Source organism: Telopea speciosissima, chromosome 5 (assembly GCF_018873765.1).
Source record: "Telopea speciosissima isolate NSW1024214 ecotype Mountain lineage chromosome 5, Tspe_v1, whole genome shotgun sequence".
NCBI classification, from domain to species: Eukaryota; Viridiplantae; Streptophyta; class Magnoliopsida; order Proteales; family Proteaceae; genus Telopea; species Telopea speciosissima.
This window is the reverse complement of record NC_057920.1, coordinates 41,092,596-41,113,146: the sequence shown is the minus strand read 5'-3', so window position 1 is coordinate 41,113,146 and position 20,551 is coordinate 41,092,596. Positions and strand designations below refer to the sequence as shown.

At 40.1% G+C, this 20,551-nt stretch overlaps 1 protein-coding gene across 2 annotated transcripts in view; it reads left to right on the top strand.

The window, feature by feature from the left end:
• LOC122662052 (DNA ligase 4) overlaps nt 1-20,551 on the top strand; it is a 144,633-nt gene that overhangs the window by 40,858 nt on the left and 83,224 nt on the right. For both annotated transcript variants that reach the window (XM_043857609.1, XM_043857608.1), the window contains exons 3-7: nt 821-906; nt 1,130-1,266; nt 6,157-6,231; nt 6,577-6,668; nt 7,034-7,105. In XM_043857609.1, coding sequence (XP_043713544.1) covers nt 821-906; nt 1,130-1,266; nt 6,157-6,231; nt 6,577-6,668; nt 7,034-7,105 — 462 coding nt within the window. The remainder of the gene's footprint in view (nt 1-820; nt 907-1,129; nt 1,267-6,156; nt 6,232-6,576; nt 6,669-7,033; nt 7,106-20,551) is intronic.

The window sequence follows — 20,551 nt, the reverse complement described above, 5'->3', positions numbered from 1 at the left end:
GATGAGGATGTTAAGATGGATGTGTAGCAAAACTAGGAAGGATAAAGTGAGGAACGAGCGTATTAGAGCTGATGTGGGAGTTGCCCCGATTAGCGACAAGCTCCGAGAATGTCGTCCGAGGTGGTTTGCCAATGTGCAAAGGAGGCCTGGGGACGCCCCAGTAAGGAGGAGTGATCTGATGCCGATTGAAGGAGCTAAAAGAGCTAGGGGTAGGCCTAAAATGACCATAGGTGAGGTTGTGAAGAATGACATGCTTAGTCTGGGTCTTGTGCCAAGTATGACCTCAGAAAGAGCCTATTGGAGGGCAAGGATCCACGACACAATGTAACTGAGATCTTCCTGATTTCCTGGGCTATCCTCTTTCCTCTTACTTTCATTTTTTTTTGGAAAGGATCCGTGTAGCCGACCCCATCTAGTTGGGATAAGGCTGAGTTGTTGTTGTTGGTTATTTCTTACCCAACCCACTAAAATAATAATAAAATAAATATGTGTGTGCAAATATGATTCTTCGCCCCTCTGTTAGAGGTATTCTATAAAGGTCTGCGATGGAGTAAATAGCTCTACAAATGGATGGATTGAAAAAAAAATGTGTACAAAGAAGATTCTTTGATCTTGTTGATTGATGTGATGTTAGCATCAAATTATCAGTTTAACTTTTCTGTTTTATTTCTATCTTAGTTTCATAGGCATGCCATAGTTTTTTTTCCTAAACATTTAAATAATTGTTAGACTATTTGCTTTAATCCTCTCCGTTGGGGTTTCTTTGTATCTAATCTTTGTGTTCTCCTTCTGTTTTTTCATTTGTTACCATTTACAACAGGGCAGAAAAGACAAATATTCTTTCTGATCTCATCAAAAAAACCAATGCACAGGAAATGAAGTGGATTGTAATGATCATTCTTAAAGGTGTTGTTCTCAAAAACTATAATTTATTATTTCAACCATGATTAACAACTCAAGAATGCTTTTTGTTATCCACTCACTATGTGACCACATTGATATGATTGGACTGTGTGTGCGTGTGAAGTTTACCATCACTTGATCTGTTGACATTTAGATTAATCTATCAACTTTTGAAGGACAACAAATTTGCTTCTTTTTCACCAAGTATGATATATTATTTTTGCAGATCTCAAGCTGGGAATTAGTGAAAAGAGCATTTTCCATGAATTCCATCCAGATGCTGAAGACTTGTTTAATGTCACTTGTGACTTGAAGTTAGTTTGTGAAAAGTTGAGGGATCGTAGTCAGCGGCATAAACGACAGGCACTAGTCTTTCACTCTTTTCATATAGACACATGACCCACGTAACACGCATGCACATGGATGCACACATGCACACATGCACACATGTGCACATTCCCCTTAATTTAGCCTGGTGAATTGGCAATTTTACTGGGAATGATCCTTCAAGCATAATGTAAGGCTAGGACTCATGGAACCTAACCCCAAGTAGGATTTTATTATGACAATACCAAACCATTAGATGAACATGAAGTCACCATCAAAGGGAGGCTAAATGGGGCTGTAATTGACTGCCAAATTATAGCACAGGTTGATGGCTAGATCTGCATCTCGAGTGGTCTGAAAATCTCAGCAAACATCATGGAAAACATAACTGCAAGGTATCTTCTTGTATCCTCCAGCTAGCAACTGATGAGGCAGCAGTGGGGTACTCTTCTAAGGACTAAGTATCTCAGCAGCAGCTGGAAGCCTTCAATTGGATCTCTGATGTGATGGAAGTCTCATAACAGTAAAACTAGAACAGGGTATTGATTGGGTGATAGGAAAAGAAGATAGAAAAGGAATAGAAGGATGGATCGAGTCTCTCACTCTCACCTAGACATCTCACCTAACTGCATCACACAGGCTTTTGGTCGAAATCAGCATAATCATCTTTTATTCAAATCGTTAGCTGCTGAGTTTCAGCAGCTATCCTTTATTTATAATAATCAATTGATTAAAGCCATTGAAAAATTAGACCTTATCCTAATTGGAAACTAGTTACAAAATAATCCCAATCCCAGTCTAATTGGCTAACAAACTAAAGAGTCCTAGAAAGTAGAAATTACCAATTACATAAGCAAATCTAATTAAAAAAATAAAAACTATCTGAAAGCTACTACGTCCCCCATGCAAGGACTAAATAAGAAATACAACTAAGATCCTAAATTATAGGAAACTATCACATCTCTAAGCAGCTGGGGCCCCACAAGAAGGTCTCTCACGCAACAACACTCCAGCCTTCTAGAGTAATCACCACGCAATATGGATTCTTGGCAGCATCTTTCTTCTAACGCAAGCTGGCGTGGAGCCCAATAAATCTGAAGAAAATCTCCCAAATATGCAGGGTCGATTGGGGTGGGGGGATGAACTTTAACAGATTATTGTTGATTTCTCTCAGCCATCGATCTACATCAACTCTCTCCATCTTAAAAAAAACTTGTCCACGAGTTTGGTAGAGATGTCGAATCAAACTTGCGCGATCATCCTTCAATGGGAAGTAGAATTCAGCAACCGTTGACTCCATTTGCCGTCTCTCCATGGCTCTGATACTAATTAATGCAAGGCTAGGACTCAAGGAACCTAACCCCAAGTAGGATCTTATTATAGCAATATCAAACCATTCGATGAACATGAAGTCACCATCGAAGGGAGGCTATATGGGCTATAATTGACTGCCAAAATTGTAGCACGGGTTGATGGCTAGATCTGCAGCTCGAGGAAAACAGAACCGCAAGGTATCTTCTTGTCTCCTCCAGCAAGCAACAGATGAGGCAGGAATGGGGTACTCTTCTAAGGACCAGATAAGTATTTCAACAGCAGCAGGGAGCCTTCGATTGGATCTCTGATGTTAAGAAAGTCTCAGACTAGTAACTTGAACAGGGCATCAATTGGGAGATAGGAAAAGAAGATAGAAAAGGGATAGAAGGGAGGATCAAGTTTCTCACTCTCACCTAGGCATCTTATCTCAAGGTCTCCTCACATAGGCATCCAACCTCAAGGCATCTCACTTAAGTGCATCACACAGGCTTTTGGTCGAAACCAGCTTAAACATCTTTTATTCTAATCGTTGGCTGCTGACATTCAGTAGCTGTCCTTTATTTATAATAATCAATCAATTACAGCCATTGGCAAATTAGACATTGTCCTAATTGGAAACTTGTTACAAAATAATTCCAATCCCAATCTAATTGGCTAACAAAATAAATGTAAGAAAATCTAATTAAAAAGTAGAAACTATATTAAAGCTACTAAGTCGTCCACACAAGGACTAAATGAGAAATACAACTAAGATCCTACATTATAGAAAACTATCACATCTCGAAGCAGCTGGGCCCCACAAGAAGATCTCTCACGCAACAACACTCTAGCCTTCTACAATAATCCCCACGCAATATGGCTTCTTGGCAGCATCTTTTTTCTATTGCAAGTTGGTGTGGGGCCCAATAAATCTGAAGAAATTCTCCCAAATATGCTGTCGATTGGGGAGGTTGGGATGAGCCTGGACAGATTATTGTAGAAAGACAAACAACCGAAAGCCAAGGGGGCTCATGATTGGACTACTTTTCGCCCTTTACAGGGACAGTCAGCTGTAGCAACACGCACAGCTACTTTTATTGCTTTAGTCTCATCTTTATTTTGTCCTCCATTCAGTAAGGGTAAAGTTGGAGTAGAAAAAGCTTCACCAATGTCTACAATGACAGTCGTCAAATTTGTGTTGGAAGTAAATTCCCCTCTCCTCTCCCCCCCCTCCACCTGCCCAAAAAAAAAAAAAATAAAGGAAAAAAAAGAAAAAAGTGAAACCAAGAAGACCAAAATTTGAAAATTTTCTTTTTCAAGAAATAATTTTTAGGACACAAGAATTTTGAAAAGGGATTGGCGTTGGGAAATGGGTAGCATGGGAGAAAGCAACTCTTTTAAGATCACTTTTGACATTCTGTTGTCCTTTTATCAGCTTTAATTTGCTTCCTCTTGTTTAAATCTAGTTTGTTCCCCATAATCCAGTACTCCAGTAGTCTGAGTAGTTTTGGTTACTGTCCTTGCATCATAGGGTTTCACATGTGTCTCAACAGGGTGTGAGAATATGTTAGAAATGGAGGTTGATTGAGCTGTATTTTAAGATCATGATGGAATCAATCGGTTCAGAAATAATACAAGAATCAAGGGGCATTAATGATAAAGGTTTGAGGCTGATCTATCTCCAGCTCTTCTTCCTTCCATACTAAGAAAAGTAGGCCATCTGTTGATAGAGCTAATCCAGGCATCATTGACAACTGAAGTAGAGGCCCCATCACCAATGACTTTCTTGAATTGGCATCTAATAACTGCTCCTCCGTCACACACTGCTTACCAAACGGAGGAAGCTTCTCTCGGTTTGTTATAGTTTAAGCAATAACCCTGCATATAATACTTTGTAGCCATAGACCTGCACCACAAGGACTCCGGTTCCAGCATCATACGAGCAGCATTTTAGCCATCATTGTTGCTATAGATGACTACCGGAAATCCCTGCCTTGGATAGGAGAACGAGGTTATGAATGATAGAATCCATCAAAGCACATGTGTTAAGCATAGAAACCTTTTTTCTCGATTTAGCTGTCAAAGATGGAATATCAACTTGAGGGGGCCTAGGGCCTCTTTAACATGTTTACTAGGGTATGGGAGGGGTCATATAGTCTTGATTTCCGTCTCATAGATTGGCCACAGAAGCAATATCTTTCGTTAGGTGCATCAGCTGCTCCGGCTCATTCCTGTCTCTTGCAAGACCTCTCAAGAAGGTGTGGGTACACAAATAGCTTAATCCTATGATATCCATTGATGATTTGGATCTACTACTTTCAATTGAGAAATTCCCCAACCTACAACTCTACTTGCTGACCGGGCTAGGGATATCTTTGTGCCTAACCGGAGCTGGCAGCAGAAAGGAGCTTTACTAGATGATTGTATACTACCTAGCCGACTCTCTTAGTGTATCACTGGAGTCTATCTAATGTTTCCTAATGCAGCTACGAAGGACAATGCTTTGTGGAAACCGGGCACTGAAAGACTGGTCTCGCCTAGGAGGTGGGAACAGTTGAGAACAAAGTGGCGAACGGGTGCGTAACGCATGGGATTCTGCCGAACAGTTCAGGCCAAATCCTGAAGAAAGCTAAAAAGCGCTGTTTGATGAGCCTGCTTAGTGTTTGGTAGTTGGTCAGGTAAAGGCTGACCATGCCAATGATGCTTAGCTGGTCTTTTCGGATGATGTAGCGCAGCAGCCAACCGCCTATTCTGGTAATGTAACGTTGCTATAGAGGTGCTAGCTTATGCAATCCATTGTGAGCGTTATATGGTAGGTGATTTGACTGATTTCTGGTATGGGTGAAGACTGGTCATGGATGATTGCAAGCTTAGTGATAGTAATGAGGGATTTACTGGTAGAAAAAGGGGATTGTAAATTTTGAGATTTGTAGTCACATTTTCTGAAAGAATCCAGAAATAAAAGGAGTAGAGTAATAAGAAGGAAAAGAAGAAGTGAGATCTTATGGAGTCACCAATCAACTTATGGTTCTGTTAAATATTCCTAGGGTAGGAAACACCACATGACCAGAATATTGACAGCAGAAAACTTGATAGAATTTCACAGATTAAAAAACACTAGATACTTGAGTTATAGAAAATGACTTTTGATTCTTTTGTAATTTGGGGGACTCTGGGTAACTATTTTGCCAATCACTGCTCTAACCCCTCAAACTCATCAAAGTCTATAACGGATCAAATAAATCGAGACTTGATCCAAAGTAGAAAATGACCAGTAAGCTCAGCCACTTAACCTAAAAGAACCCAACTTCTCCGTCTGCCCAGAGTACAAAATAACCAAGAAACAAAACTGCAATCTATCAAAGAACTGTATAATCTAAATCCAACTCCAGTGTGGGCCCAACAGTATCGCCATTCTAAATTAGTACCCTTAAGAAAATTCTCTACTTTGATCTTTAGGGACCTCTTTTTGAGGCTGTTTATCTGGTCCTTGCCATTTCATCCCCTTAGGAAATAGATCTGGTTTCCTGCTCATAACATTATGCTTTATCCTGCAAGGTCGTCTACCCTTTCCACAAAAGCATTAATTCTATTTCTTTCCCTATTGACAAGGATTTTTCATCGCCCATGTAGGACATAGAAGTTGGAAAAGCTGTGCGTCCTCAACTTGCTATGAGAGTTGCTGATGCCACTGCTGCATGGAAGAAGGTTCTTATTTACAATTTTTACTTATTAATGTTTTTATTTATTATTTGGTGTTCCAATTGATCCTTCTATTTTTTTTTTCTAGGTTGCTCTTTTGTTTTAAATTTTTAGCAGTTCCTAAATATGTCTAGTGTATAATACCTTGAAACTTTTAATGCAAGAAATTACCCAGAGATAACTTTCAGTAACTTAAAAAGGCAACATTTACCTAAAGTGATGTCTCTATGAATAACTTTATTTTTTACTTATTTCCTAATGATTATATTGCTTACTTTTGTAGTTCCTTCTTGTACTTTACAATTTGTGGTAGTCTTATTTAAACTGTTTCTTGATCTCTCCCTTCCCCAGCTGCATGGAAAGGAAATGGTTGTTGAATGCAAATTTGATGGTGATCGAATCCAAATTCATAAGAATGGCGCAGAGATACACTTTTTCTCAAGGTAGTTTCACTTTGATTAGCTATTTTTTTTCTTTAATTTAGTTCCATTTGAATTAAAAATCCTATGTTCTATGGGCCCTGGGCTACTTTTTTATGGGGTTAAAATTATTTCGGGCCTAATGTCACCCTGTCACCTGTCCTGCACTAATTGTTTAAAATATGTCTGGACTCTCTTATCTGACTAGAATTCTTTCTTACCCTGCTTTGGGTGTGCATTATTGTCCAATTCCCTTAGAAAATTCTGTAAATACTTCACCCTTTCTGGCCTTTATTTCCATAATAAAAAATTATTGTAGTTCTCATTTTCTGTAGATTGATTACATCTTTGTTTGATATAATCTGATCAATGATTTGTTTGTTCTGTAGGAATTTTCTTGATCATTCTGAATATGGTCATGCAATGTCAACCATTATTATAGAAAATATCCTGGTTGACAGGTAAGTGTTCTTATAAAAAATGTAACCTACTGTACATAATGTTTCTGGTGGATCTTCTCTTGTGTTTGATTTATCTGTTATATCGTCATTCTCATCCTTTGTTGAATCCATACTTTCTTACTAAGATATCAGTCATATCACATACATTGTTTCGAACATGAGCTTTTCTTTATAGGTTTATGAAATGAAGATAGCAAGCAAGGCCTTTGATGACAATGAATTCTCTCCCTTATGGGAGATAATGCTTCTGCATGAAGAGATTTTCTTTTGAATCTTTCTAACTCCACCCAGATAGTAGGGCTCTGTTTGGTAATGTTTCACCAGAACGTTTCTTGTGCTCTTTTGTTCCATTGGGAACAAAAGAACACATTGAAACTGATTGTCACACCAGTTCGTTTTTTTGTTCTTTGGGAATGAACCAGCCTCTGGGAACAGTTCTGGAGAAACAAAGGCACCGCTTGATAACATTCCCAGAAACAGTTTCTGGTGTTCTTTTATGCTGAGAAACACACCAGAGCACAAAAACTGCTTGATAACCACTGTTCTTGATAAATTGTTTTCTGGAGCATAAATCAGAATTTCTACTCTCCAGAAGACATTTTACAGAACATGTCTTACATGTTCTGCTTGCTCAGCACAAACTGATTCAAAAGTGTGCCCGATAATTTTAACCCAACCCCACCCCAAAACCTAACACTATTCTTCAACGAAGGAATTCTCTCGCTCTCTCGATCTATCGCTCTGATCTCTCGCTCTCTGTGGGTTCTCCTACAGATCAATCCACGGCGGCTTGGGACAATCTCGCCGTCTAGCTATTTCTTCGCCAACGAGCAAGAACCCATATCTCTGGTCTTCTCCAACGAGCACAAGAAACCCTTGCTCTGGTCTTGCTTCCTGCCATTCTTCTCCACCGAAACCGAATCGAAGGCATCTTGCAACGTCGTCTTCTCCAACGAGCAAGAACCCATAGCTCTGGTCTTCTCCAACGAGCACAAGAAACCCTTGCTCTGGTCTTGCTTCTTACCATTCTTCTCCACCGAAACCGAATCGAAGGCATCTAGTGGGTAGAACGAATCTCCATTTTACTCAGGTATACCTCTGCTCATCAGCTTCTTCTTCTTCGTCTGTGATCTTCTTATCCTTCTTCCTTTGCTCAGACTCTTCTTCTTCTTCTATTATTTTTTTGTACTCTGATTTTACTCTGATTTTTGCAGAAAAACCCAAAAAAATCAGAGTATTTTTTTGTACTCTGATTTTACTCTGATTTTTTTGTGTATTTTCATTAACCCTCTATATCGGATTTGTTTGGTTGGATTTGAACAGTTAGATTGCTTATGAAGGGGCAATTTCTGGTTTGATAGACTCTACTCTTGGATCTTGGTTTTATTACTTTTTTTCCCCTTATCCCTGTCTGGTTAAATGTGATTTCTCTCTCTGTAATCCGTTCAGGCTGAGCTTTGTTTTCAATTCTGCCAATACTAGAAGCTGGAACAGAAAAATAATGGAGTTTTTCTTTATTTTGTATTTAAGATGTTGGACTTTTAACATTGAAATGTTCAATAATTATAAAAAAGAAAAAGAAAATAAAGATTTGTTCTGTGTTTGATCCTCGACCTTCACTGCAAAAATATTGGTCTGTTGAGCATGCATTGTTCAAAAGCTTTAGTTCGAACACCAGTAACTTAATGGATTTCTTGCAATTGTACAAAACTAGAACCAAGCAGTGACTTACAGCTTCATTTTGGGCCATTTTCTGTTTCAAAACTGAACCATGGTTCAGTTTCTGCTTCACTTAAAAGAATCAGGTCGTGGGGTTCAGTTTGGGTTGTTTAAATTTATTTTTATTGTTTATTTCCTTGTTTGTAAAGTATTGACTGGGTCCTGTTTGAATAGAACTCTTCTTTCTACTTTGGAAAGACTTTTAATCATGTGAGATACCTACCCCAACTAATTAGTTAACATAAGAGTTTTATTCATGTGGAACTCCGATTCCAGCTTTAGTGGGAGGGTGTTTTGTATGTTGATTTTACTTCTTTCTTTCCTATTGTAAGTCTACTTCAGTTTCTACTTAAACATGTAAGGCCTATAGCTCTTAATTGTAGCAGAAGAACTATACCATTAATTAATTGCTTGAGAGGAGGGGAGGGGATGAGGACAGAAAATGGGACTTTAATTGGACCAAGGCCTGTTTATTTTAAGCTTTGTTGTACACTTTTATTGGACCAAGGGGATCTTTATTGAAATGTTCATAGCATAGTTAGTTATGCACATTTTTAATGACATCTTTAAAATTAGACCTTTTTAATTTGGTCATTGATAAAGGATTTTACAAGTCTTTTTTTTGGTATAATTGAAAAAGAAATGGCATTATCGTAATTAACATCAATTAGGAACTACTCATATTTTAATTACAATGTTTAAAATGCAATATTCAACATAAATATTATTAAAATACATTATTCAATATAATTATTGATCAAAATTGGTCACATTTCCAGAATAGAAACAAATTTTATCAAGCACTAATGGTGTTCATTTGTGTTCTGGAAATGTTTCCAGAACAGGTTTACCAAGCAGGTAAAAAACAGTTTCTCAGCAAAGAAAATGAAAAAAAATGTGCTGCACAACAAAAAAATGTTTTCTTGTTGCGCAGCACACTTCTACAACAGAAACACCAGGTAAGGTTATCAAGCGGTGCCAAAATGAAATCTGATTATGGGTTCTCAGAACACATTTGAAAGAACAAAAAAGAAAAAAAAAAAAAAGGAACACACGAACCTGATCTCTCTCGTCTCTCTGTGCAACTTCCTCCCCTACGTTTCTTTCTCTCTCTCTCTTGAGCTCTCTTGAGCTCCCCCTCCCTCTCTGGCCATCTCTGGCAACCCTCCCTGCAACCAGCTCCCCTTCCCATTGCCGTCTCCCCTGCAACTCTTCCTGCTCTCCATCCGTCCTGCCTTTGTCTAGCAATGACCGAAATTTCGATCAAAATGACCGAAATTTTGCTAAATATTTTGGTTTCAACCGAAATTGGAGTGGTGAAATGGACTGAAATTTCACTAAAATATTTTGGTTTTGACAGAAATCGAAATGGGGTCAAAATCTGAAATTTCAAACCTTGGTTCCTCTTTGCAGGCAGAGGAGACAAATGAAGCAACACCGGTGCTCTCCTCGGATGTGGTGAAGTCCCATCTTTGGTGCTGACGAACAGTCAAATTCTATTGGTCTCTTGAATTTCCAGGTCAGACAAAGTACAGTGCAGTTGATGACCGAAATTACTTCTCTGCCTCTTTCCTCTTCCACCAAAGTATCCATCTATCCAGTCATTGATTCATTCAGCTGCCTTTTCGTTATTTCTACTGTGAGGGTGTAACAAGGTAAGTTTCTCATTCTCTCTCTTTCTTTATCCTGTAGATACAAGAAAGGAATTCCCAATCCCACTCCCACTTGCCAATCCACTTTTGAGAATTGAGCCCACGGCCTTGAAAATCACTGATGTAATAAAAAACAAAACCCAGCAATGTGTACGAAAAGTTTCGCAGCTTTCCCTCTGTCTGGATTTAGAAACCCTTTGGGTGATTGCCTGGTTGGGGTCTTCTCTATACTCTCCCTCTCTCTTCTTTTTTACCTTTCTTCCTTTTTCTGTCTTTGCCATGGAATCTCCTGAGAGAGTCTCCATTGAAGTCTTCTTTTTTTTTTTTTTTTTTTTTTTTTTGGTAAAGGTCTCCATTGAAGTCGAAGCCATGGAGAAGCTCATCCTCAGGTGGGACTCCACTGCATCCGAGGAGGCCAGGGAAAGAATGATCTTGATTTGTGTGGGAGTTATAGGGGGCGAGATGGGCGAGAGAGAAGAGGAGGAAAGAGAAGTGTTATTACACTATGTTACCAAACACATTTCTATCTTGCATAATTACTCTCTAAGAGAGAAAAATATCTGACTCAGAAACACTCCGACAGAACAGAATTATTATCATACAGACCTGGGATGAGTATATGTTTCTAGAGGAAGTCCTTAATATGATGGAAAGAATCACCGGAACCCTCTAGTGGATTGTTAATTATTCTAAATTAGGTGTATACCAACATAAACTTGACTTTTCTGAGAAGTTAGTTCCTCTATAGAAAAGTTAATTTGTATTGTCTAAGGATGATGAATATGAGACATCCAAATTGGAGCATTAAATTTTGAAAGATTCAAAGAGCTTGATGATCTGGGGTCATAGCCGAAAACTGAGGGTAGATATTAGAATAAAAAAGGATTTAGCGATTTTGTCAAGAAATAAGAATGGAAGTGGATATCGGTTAGGGTCTAAAGATGTCAAGATCACGGGACCGAATAAAAGTAATTATAATAAATATATATATTTTTTGGTGAATAAATAATTCATTACCAAAACCCCGAAAAGGGGAGGGGAGAAGAGGGGGGGGATGGACTATACAAACACCCAGCCCTACCGGGAGGGGGGAAGAAGAAGCAAGAAGAGAGAGAGAGGACAACAATATTCCTGTTCTTTAGGGAAATCAACTACAGATCTGTGAGGGAACAAGCATAGCTTGGAGCTGACATAAAAAAAGATGGCTTTCTAAATCAAATCTAAAGAACGAGAATTGGAGGTCCATGTACGAAGATTCTGCTCCATCCAAATATGATAAATAGTAGCACCAAACAAAAGCTTGCCCATAATCACAAATTGAACTGCCTGAGAAAGACATGTCCATCCAAAGCCACTCCCTGGAAAAGGGTAAAGATCGTCGGGGGTGAGGCCAGCAACTAGCTAGGTCTGTTTTACAAATTAAGGCAACAAAGGGGCAAGAGCAAAATAGGTGGTCAATGTCCTCTAGGCCATTCCAGCAAAGGATACAGGAGGGGGGAACGAGTAACATTTCTAGGGACATTCAATGTAACGACCATATGAACAGGATATCTGGTCCTATGCCTAGTCGAGAACCGTTTTGGGTGAAAAATCCATGGAACAAACTTATAAGCCTGTAAATAAATTCATACAATAAAATAATATTAAATTTATTTATTCCAAATTAACTGGGTTTGATGGACACAATCCAACAAAAGGGAGGGTGAAGGAGGGGAGGGGGTGGGAGGATGGGGAGGGGCTGCCGGACAGTTGCCGGACATGGAAAGGGAGGAATGGGGGATTAGCGGGGGCAGTGGCCGGGACTTTATAGTACTCCTTACTAGGGATTAAAACAATAAAAGAAAGGATTATTTTCCTCAGGAATCCAACTAGGGATTTCTCAAAGCCTACCTAGAGGTCTCAATAATTCCACAAGGATTGATAGTAGAAAGAATCACAGTTTTGAAGGCCTCACCTAGCCCCTAAGGCCTTTTATAATGGGCAAGGCCTTTACTTGCCTGGTTTTTCATAACAAGGCTCTCGCCTACGCATAGCTTTGGTTGCATTGGCCAGGTTTTGACCTAGGTGGGCACCATTTTGTTTATTTTTTTTTCTTTCAAACTTGTGTTTGGTTGTCTACTTTATGGTGCAATTAATTGTATTTATATTTTGTCATATCTTCAAGCGGGTTAAAATTGCAAAAACACCAAAAGTAATTGGTTAAAATTGGAAATATGATATAAATAAGTCCTAAAATCATGGAAATTGGAAAAACTAATAACTGATCATTTATTGTTTGTTTTGATGAGTGTTGAATGATTGACAAAGAGAAATACTTGGAAGACCCTGGGGTCACCTTTCTAGCCGATTCCCCAATTGCAATGCACCAGATTGTATCCTCTATTTCATAGCCTCTTTTTGAGGAACTTTTTATTCCTCTAGATGGCTGACCCTTGATGCAATCCCAGTTGTGAAACCTTGCTTTGGGATCATTATGGTCCCACAAGAGTAGTAAATAATTAAAGGGTAAAAGACTGGGCACAGCGCTAGTTTTTCTCTCTCCTACTCCCTGTGGAAATGACCCCCCTGCCCTCCCCTTCTCACCCCATCCTCCCTATTGGGCATAACCGCTAGCTCCAGGAAGCCAGTGGCGTGCCCAACTGTCACGCCCCTATTCCTGATGGGAATAAAATACAATAAAGGGGTGACTAGGACGACACGTGTCATCCCAATAAGCTGCCAGGATCACAAATGCAGTGTCCCGATACACAATCATTAACTAACATTAATACACATTAATATTAGAGTGCGGAAGATCGGGAATATTACATTCCAAAATAGATCAGTATTTGGGGAAGCGTATAATTAAATAGTTACAAGATATTCGTTGACTAATGATAATAAGTATTGTAGTTAACAAAACTTTCTATGACCATCAAGTAACTACCAAAAGGAGTATAACATAATTGTTTATACAAGGCACGAGGCCCAAAATGATCAAAAAGGGATCTAGTCCCAAATATCAGTACGGCCGGCACAATCATCGTAGGGGCAACCATCACCATGATCCTCAGTCACGGCCTCTGGCTCCACAGTACCAATATCATCATAGCTCGAAGTCTGGACCTCGAGACCAACAACGTAACCTTCACCATCTGCATCAAAGTCTAAAAGAGTGTGTACAATGGGGGTTAGCTCCACTGGAAATGGGGAATGCACAAACACACAGTTCACACATAGTCCATGATGCATGTAAATGTTAGTAGATTTTCCACCTAACACACAAACTAAGTCAATGGTATATGCTACTACAACAACTCGGGAATCACCATGTGTCACTTATGTTATCACCACAGTGAAACCTCAATTGTTACCAGGGACCCGCGCTAGTCGAAGCTACCAAAACCACCCAGAGGCAGACCCCGATGATCAGTGGTCATCCCTGACCTAGCCTCTCTCCCCCACGGGCAACAAGGAGCCCTGATCACCCAACACCTAAACCCTTGTTGGTAAGGGTCGTAGCATAGGGGAAATAAAACCTAACTGCAGTTATACTACATGCAAAATCCTATCGTCTTGAGAGGTATTCCGGGTGCATCAACGTCCCATACCATCTAGCACCCGGGTACCAGCACGACACGACGCATACAGGCCAACATGACAAGCAATAGCAATTTATTCTGTGGGGTTCCGATACCAGCATTCCCGGCACCATAACCCGGCATAAGTAATGAAATACAATTCACAACCAAAATCATATAATCCTTTAATCAAGAATATAATGCAAGTATGCAACATGCTTGAATGCAATTCAATATAATAATGGATATGCATAGATATAGTCAAACCCCAACAATCACCCAAACCCACTCACCTTGGCTAAGATCTATTTGCTTGAAGGACTGCCGGTCGTCAAAAGCACTCCGATACGCGTCAGCGGACAAGTTGTTATAGCCTAGGGTTAATTAAATCAAAAGCAAACATTAAGAGATATGTAAATGGCTATGGAGTCCAGGGGTACCCTTGGTTGAAGTTTTAAACCAAGGCTAGACTCAAAACTGGAAAGACAGCAGTAGTGGTCGATTGGTATTGGTCCATCCAATGGACCAGTGGCAATGGACCAGTAGGGTTGCAGCAGCAAAATTGAGAAAAGGGGTCATGGTTTCACACCAAAAGAGGGCCCCTAGGGTGATATATAAGTGGTTCCAATAGGGTTTGGGTCAGGGTATTGTCCCCAACTAGGTTTGGTTGGCCAATCAGCATTCCAGGAGGCAGACTGACTCCAAACAGTAGGCATAGGGCTGGGTTGGCATGGGTTTCAACACAAAAGGCCTAACACAAGGTTTTACAGGCCATGGGCTGACCAAGCTTGCATTTGGGCAAGGTTTCTGGTAGTGGTTGATTGGTACTAGTCCATCCAATGGACCAGTGGCAATCGACCAGTACAAGTACAGCTCGAGAAATAGATGTTTTTTGAGGATTTGGCTTCATTCTACTAATCCTAAGCTGGGATTTATGATCAGCAAGCATAGGCATGTTATATTTAAGCTGGATTTCAAGGTTGAATGAGAAGATTGAACATACATGAAGGGATCCACGTTTCTAAGTAATGACAGTACTAAATTAAGCTTTTGAGTCTTGAGTTGGCTTGCATGCATGGAGGTTTGGATCCCGTTGTCACACCCCGGCCCGGTTAATAAGGGCCAAGTGTGACTAGATGTGTCTCACGTCCAACCAACCCACCAGGATCGCAAGTGCTGTAGTCTATTCGCAATCTCATTCACAATAATCAGAATTAAATGCAGCGGAAGCAATTTAATTTAAGAATAAAGCAGTAATAAAGGAAAACTAACTGAACAGTGATATATATATATATAAACAGTGAAGTACAGCTGAGTTACATCGGTACATCTCAAAAGAAGTAACTCAAACCCAACAAAAAGGACTATATACAATATCCATTACAAAAGTGGTATAACAAAAAGGGTAGAAGTAGCCTGATCAATTGGAGGATCAGGAGAACGAGCAATCGTCACAGGAACACGAAGCATCGTGCTCCACCATCAAAGGAGTATCAACTCCGAGGGTTGAAGAAGCACCCAAAGTGGAGAAGTCTCCCACAGTAATAGCAGCAGTATCATCTGAAAAATAAAGTGATCATGTGGGGGTGAGCTCCACTGAGCCCAGTAAAGGAATGCATGTAAAACATATTGCTACAATTATGATGAATGTCCTAAGTAGCATGTCCTAACATGGATACTAAGTCACATGGGGTATAAGTGCTACTGTGATAGCATACTAGCCTCGGTCCCGGTATTAACCATCGGTCACCCGAGAGAAAACATTCTACCACTGTGTGGACCCACCAGTTCGAGCATGTCACCAGGCAGCCCAACTAGCAGACCCCCAAAGACTAACCCTACTGTTGATCCCACAGCGGAGCGGATCGCTAACATGGGGACAGTGAATGGCATTCCGGTATTACCCCTCGGACCTACCACTGGTTATCCAACACCTCAACCCCTTTTGGTAAGGGTCGTAGCACTGGGTTATGAGAACATCCTAGCCCAATGCAATCTAATCATGATGGCATATGATTGTGCAACTCAATTTCAGTGTAAACAGCATATCATAACATCATTGTATAAGAATCAAGTGATATTCATGCAAATGCAGCATGCCGATGCGACCTAAACATATGCAATCTAATGCAAGAAAACTACATGCTCAGAGCATTTATAATGATGATGCATGGCATGGCACATCGAATAAAGGGAAATTAAAGCAACAAACACTCATAAACAAAGTTCAAATTCCCTTACCTGAAGTGATAAGCTAGCCTAGGCAATAGGATCCTAGCAATTCAGACAAACACACGATAAACAGTCCAAAGGCAGTCCTAAAACATTAGAAAAGATCAAGTGTTAGGGTCAGAAGGTAGTCTAAGGTCTAACCAAGGGTCCAGGGGCATTTCTGTCCAAAAATATTGGATCAGATTAGAGGGCAGAATTGGGGGTTTTGTTCCTGGTGCATGGATCCTTGCATGCAAGGGTCTAATTTCATGATTTAGACTCAATTTAGGTGGGTCAACTTAATTAGGTTGATTTAATTGAAAACCCATAACTAATTTGGGGAAATTGGTCAAATTAACTTAATTCACTATGCCGGGGTTCAATAGGTTTCATGTTTCAGCTGTAATTTGAAGTTCAGCAGGAAATATATAACTTAACTCAAGATCTGAACCTCAATTGGGTCTAATTTGGTGTTTTAACCCTATTTTAAGATGGGTCAATTTAATTTAGGGGTCCAATTTCATGGTTCCAACCTATTCTAAGGTGGGTCAGCTTATATGTTTATTCAATTTTAAAAAATTGAGTTTAATTTAGGGAATTTTAATAAAAGATTTCAAATTGGTAAATTAGGGTTCTAAAATCTGGTTCCTAGAACCAGAATTGAGTTCAATTAGGAGGCTGCCATGAATTTCAGGTATAATAGGGTAAAAATTGGTCCAAATCAGTCCCTAACACACTAAATCTTCATTATCACAGCTTGGTTTTGGAGCTTTAATGGCAGCCAGCAACTTAGGCTGCAATTAGAGGGGTTTTAGAGAAGAAATTAGGGAAGAATGGAGACGAGCAGCAGGGATTGCAGCCTACCTGTGTGGGCAGTAGCAGGGTTGAAGATACAGCTCTGAATTTCCTGCTCCAAGCCTTCTAATGGAGATTTCTAAGCTCCCAAATCAAGGCCAGGTTCGAACTTCACATGGCAAGTCTTCTTCTCCCTTCTTCCCTTTTCTTTTCTCTATTTCTTTCTTTCTTCTCCAAGGCTGGAACGAAATTTGGTTCCCCTTACTTTGTTTGTGAATTGTGAATTGTGAATAGTGAGATAGGAATGTATATATATACGGTAACTTAAGCACTAAGGGCAATCTGGTCATTTTAAGTGAAATCAGTTCTAAAACTGATTTCTAAAACAGTTTATAACTAGAAATTTGTATTTATTACTCTATTCTAACCATAGAGTGACGCCATACGACATCAGGGGATATCCGGACACGGGTAATTGCTAGGAACAGGATTTCCCACTGGGGAAGCGAGTCCCATAAGGGTAAATTTACTAAAATACCCCTCTGATTCTATTTGGTCGTACAAAACATCATATAAATACTTTTAAATTATACTTACAATAGTTCTAATCAAGGGAGAGCTTCTGCATAGCCTCCAGGCAGCAAATCTGACACAGGTAACTCTGGTGTGGGGTTTGACAGGGGTCCTCTGACTCCAGAAGGGCAAGCTGGGAAGGATCCTCGGAATCCTCCATTGGTGTGTCGAGTAATTCATCCGTGTCCTCGATCGATGCAGCGCATAGCATCGATGCCGCCATAGACTCAGAGCTAGAACTTGAAATCACACAAGTTCCAAAAAGTTCAAATTTGTCCGAAAATTTGTTCGGCTTTTACACCCACACCCGTTCATGGGGTTTATGCATAGAGGCCAAGGGATAGCATTTTAATTAACTAAATTATGCTTGAAACCTGAGATCCAAAGTAAATTCAGATTCTGAAGGTTTAGAAGAAACAATCAAAGAGGGGTTTGGCTTGCATGTTAATGGATTCGGGTTCCTATGCTTAAATGCAAGAAGAATTGAGCATGGGGTTTAAGAGATTGACAATCTGAACTACAAAAGGACAAGAATCAGAACTTAAAGAGGGGTTTCATGTTCTGAAACTTAAAGAAATACAAACAACAAGTATATTGGGCTGCATGTTCATGGGTTTGGGTTCCCAAGCTCATACACATGAAGAATTAAACATGGGGCCTAGACATTGGTAAATTTATGGTTTAAACTTCTGAAATTATACAAATCAGAAACAACAAGGGTTCATTAGAAGGGAAAAATCGTGGGGTTAGGGTTTTACCTTATAGGACTTCCAAAGCTAAGAAGGTTCCTAGCCTTCCCTTCTTCTTCTTCTTCTCCTCTTCTTCCTACCTCCTTTCGTCTTTCTCTCCTTCCTCCCTCTCAACGATTTCTTTTGGCTGAAGAGAAAAGTTCAGGAAATAGGGTTGGGTTTATATAGAGGCTGGCTTAAGGCCTGTTTGGCTAAGGTCATTTTGCCTAAAAACACATTGTATAGCCTACCCCTAAGCACTTATGCCTATAGGTGGACCCCACATGGTCACATTGCCGGGGCAATTTTCCCACGGGTTAGTTGGGATGCGGGGAGGTGATTGATGGTGCGAGACACTGGGCCCCACACACTAGGAAAGAAATTTACACAAGATAGCAGCACTGGTCCATTGGACTGGTTGATCCAGATCGACCAGTGGCAATCGACCAGTAGTGCAATAGCAGAAAAATTTGGGTTTGAAGTGGAATTTCAGATCACCTGGAGGTAGAATTGGACAATGGTTCCTTCGAATAAAATGAAGATATATTAATCTAGTTTCTAACCAGGAATTAAAGCAAAAGAGGTTCAGATGATGGAGTTATGTCATTTTAACTGAACAGGGGTCAATTTGCCAGAATAGAAGAATTCAATCCATGACAGCAACTTGAAGTGGAATTCCAGATCACCTGGAAGAAGAATTGGACAAGTGGGCTTACGTCCTTATCTCGACCATTCTGTCAAAGCTCCACAGGCTGGCCCAGACCTTCAGAACTATGAGAGAGTAGTAACAAGTAGTAAATAGGGTCAGTAGCTTACCCCTCGCCCGTCACGGTATGTCCTCCGTGACCCCAAAGAGTTTCCTCACAGCGATGCTAACTTCATCGAGAGACAAAGTGTCGATATGGCACGACACGGGGTGTTCCTTCCGGTACTCTTCGCTCTTAGGGCTTGTATTGGGAGGATAGTTGGTGAAGTTGCCATCGACGAATTTCCCCCACTCCCGGTTGAGAAACCTCTCCTCGACGGGCAAACCTGTGTCAAAGTCAATGATTTTGTAGCTGGGTTTGACCATCATCGAGAATAGCTCACCAACATACATGGGAGCACCATCTATACATCACGAGGTTAGAGATAAACCATTAGAATCTCGGGTGTGGATGTAACACCAACCATCTATCATAATTAAATTTAATGATGCATTGCCATTTCTGTAAATATTGGGAACAGTTGAGGATTCTTTTGGAAGGGAAAAAAGGAATCAGGACCAAACTGGAAACAGATATTTAAGGGCTGTTTCTGGAAATTAAACTCTAAGAATGGGAATAACTCAATTAACTTTAAAGGGGAGGGTAAATTTAACCAGCAGTACTTCAATCTATGACTTGAATAGAAACCAGTTACCACTGGTTTCCGGATGAAATTACTCTCTCGATTCACACTCAATCAAGATGAATTTTTGGGGTTATGTTGCTGACCCCTTGGACTCTTGAATCATCACAAAGAACAACCCAAACTGAAGGTAAGAGAATAATGTATAATCCTTGGAATGAGAACTGGCAGAAGAAAGAAAAACCAGATCTGATTTTGATTTATAACTCACAGCAGAGATCAATTACATGCCTAAGCTTCTAGGGTTTGAATCACCCTAGAGTGATGAACCAGCAACCAGGATATTAGGAAGAAAGGAGAAGGGGTGAGGGGGGATCAATCAATTCTGGAAACAGCATCTCTGCAAAAGCAGGGGTAAGGCTGTGTACATTATGACCCTCCCCAGACCCCGCAGTGGTGGAAGCATTGTGCACTGGGTATGCCCTTAAAGATAGAGGAATAATAAGGGAGGAAGGAAGAAAACGGTACCTATGATGGAAGGAAGATGGAAGGAATCACAAAAGAAGGGGAAAGGAGAGAAAACGGCCAACATTATGACCCTCCCCAGACCCTACAGTGGCGGAAGCATCGTGTATTGGGTATGCCCTTAAAGATAGAGGAATAATAAGGGAGGAAGGAAGAAGATGGTACCTGTGATGGAAGGAAGACGGAAGGAATCACAAAAGAAGGGGAAAGGAGAGAAAACGGCCAACCTGGTCATTTACTGCTCACAACTGTGCGGCAAAAGTCAATTTTCATTCCAACAATCTCTTTTCTCGTTGGCTACATGTATATTTAAAGACTTGTAACAGAAACTAAACATATTCAAACCAAGGTACT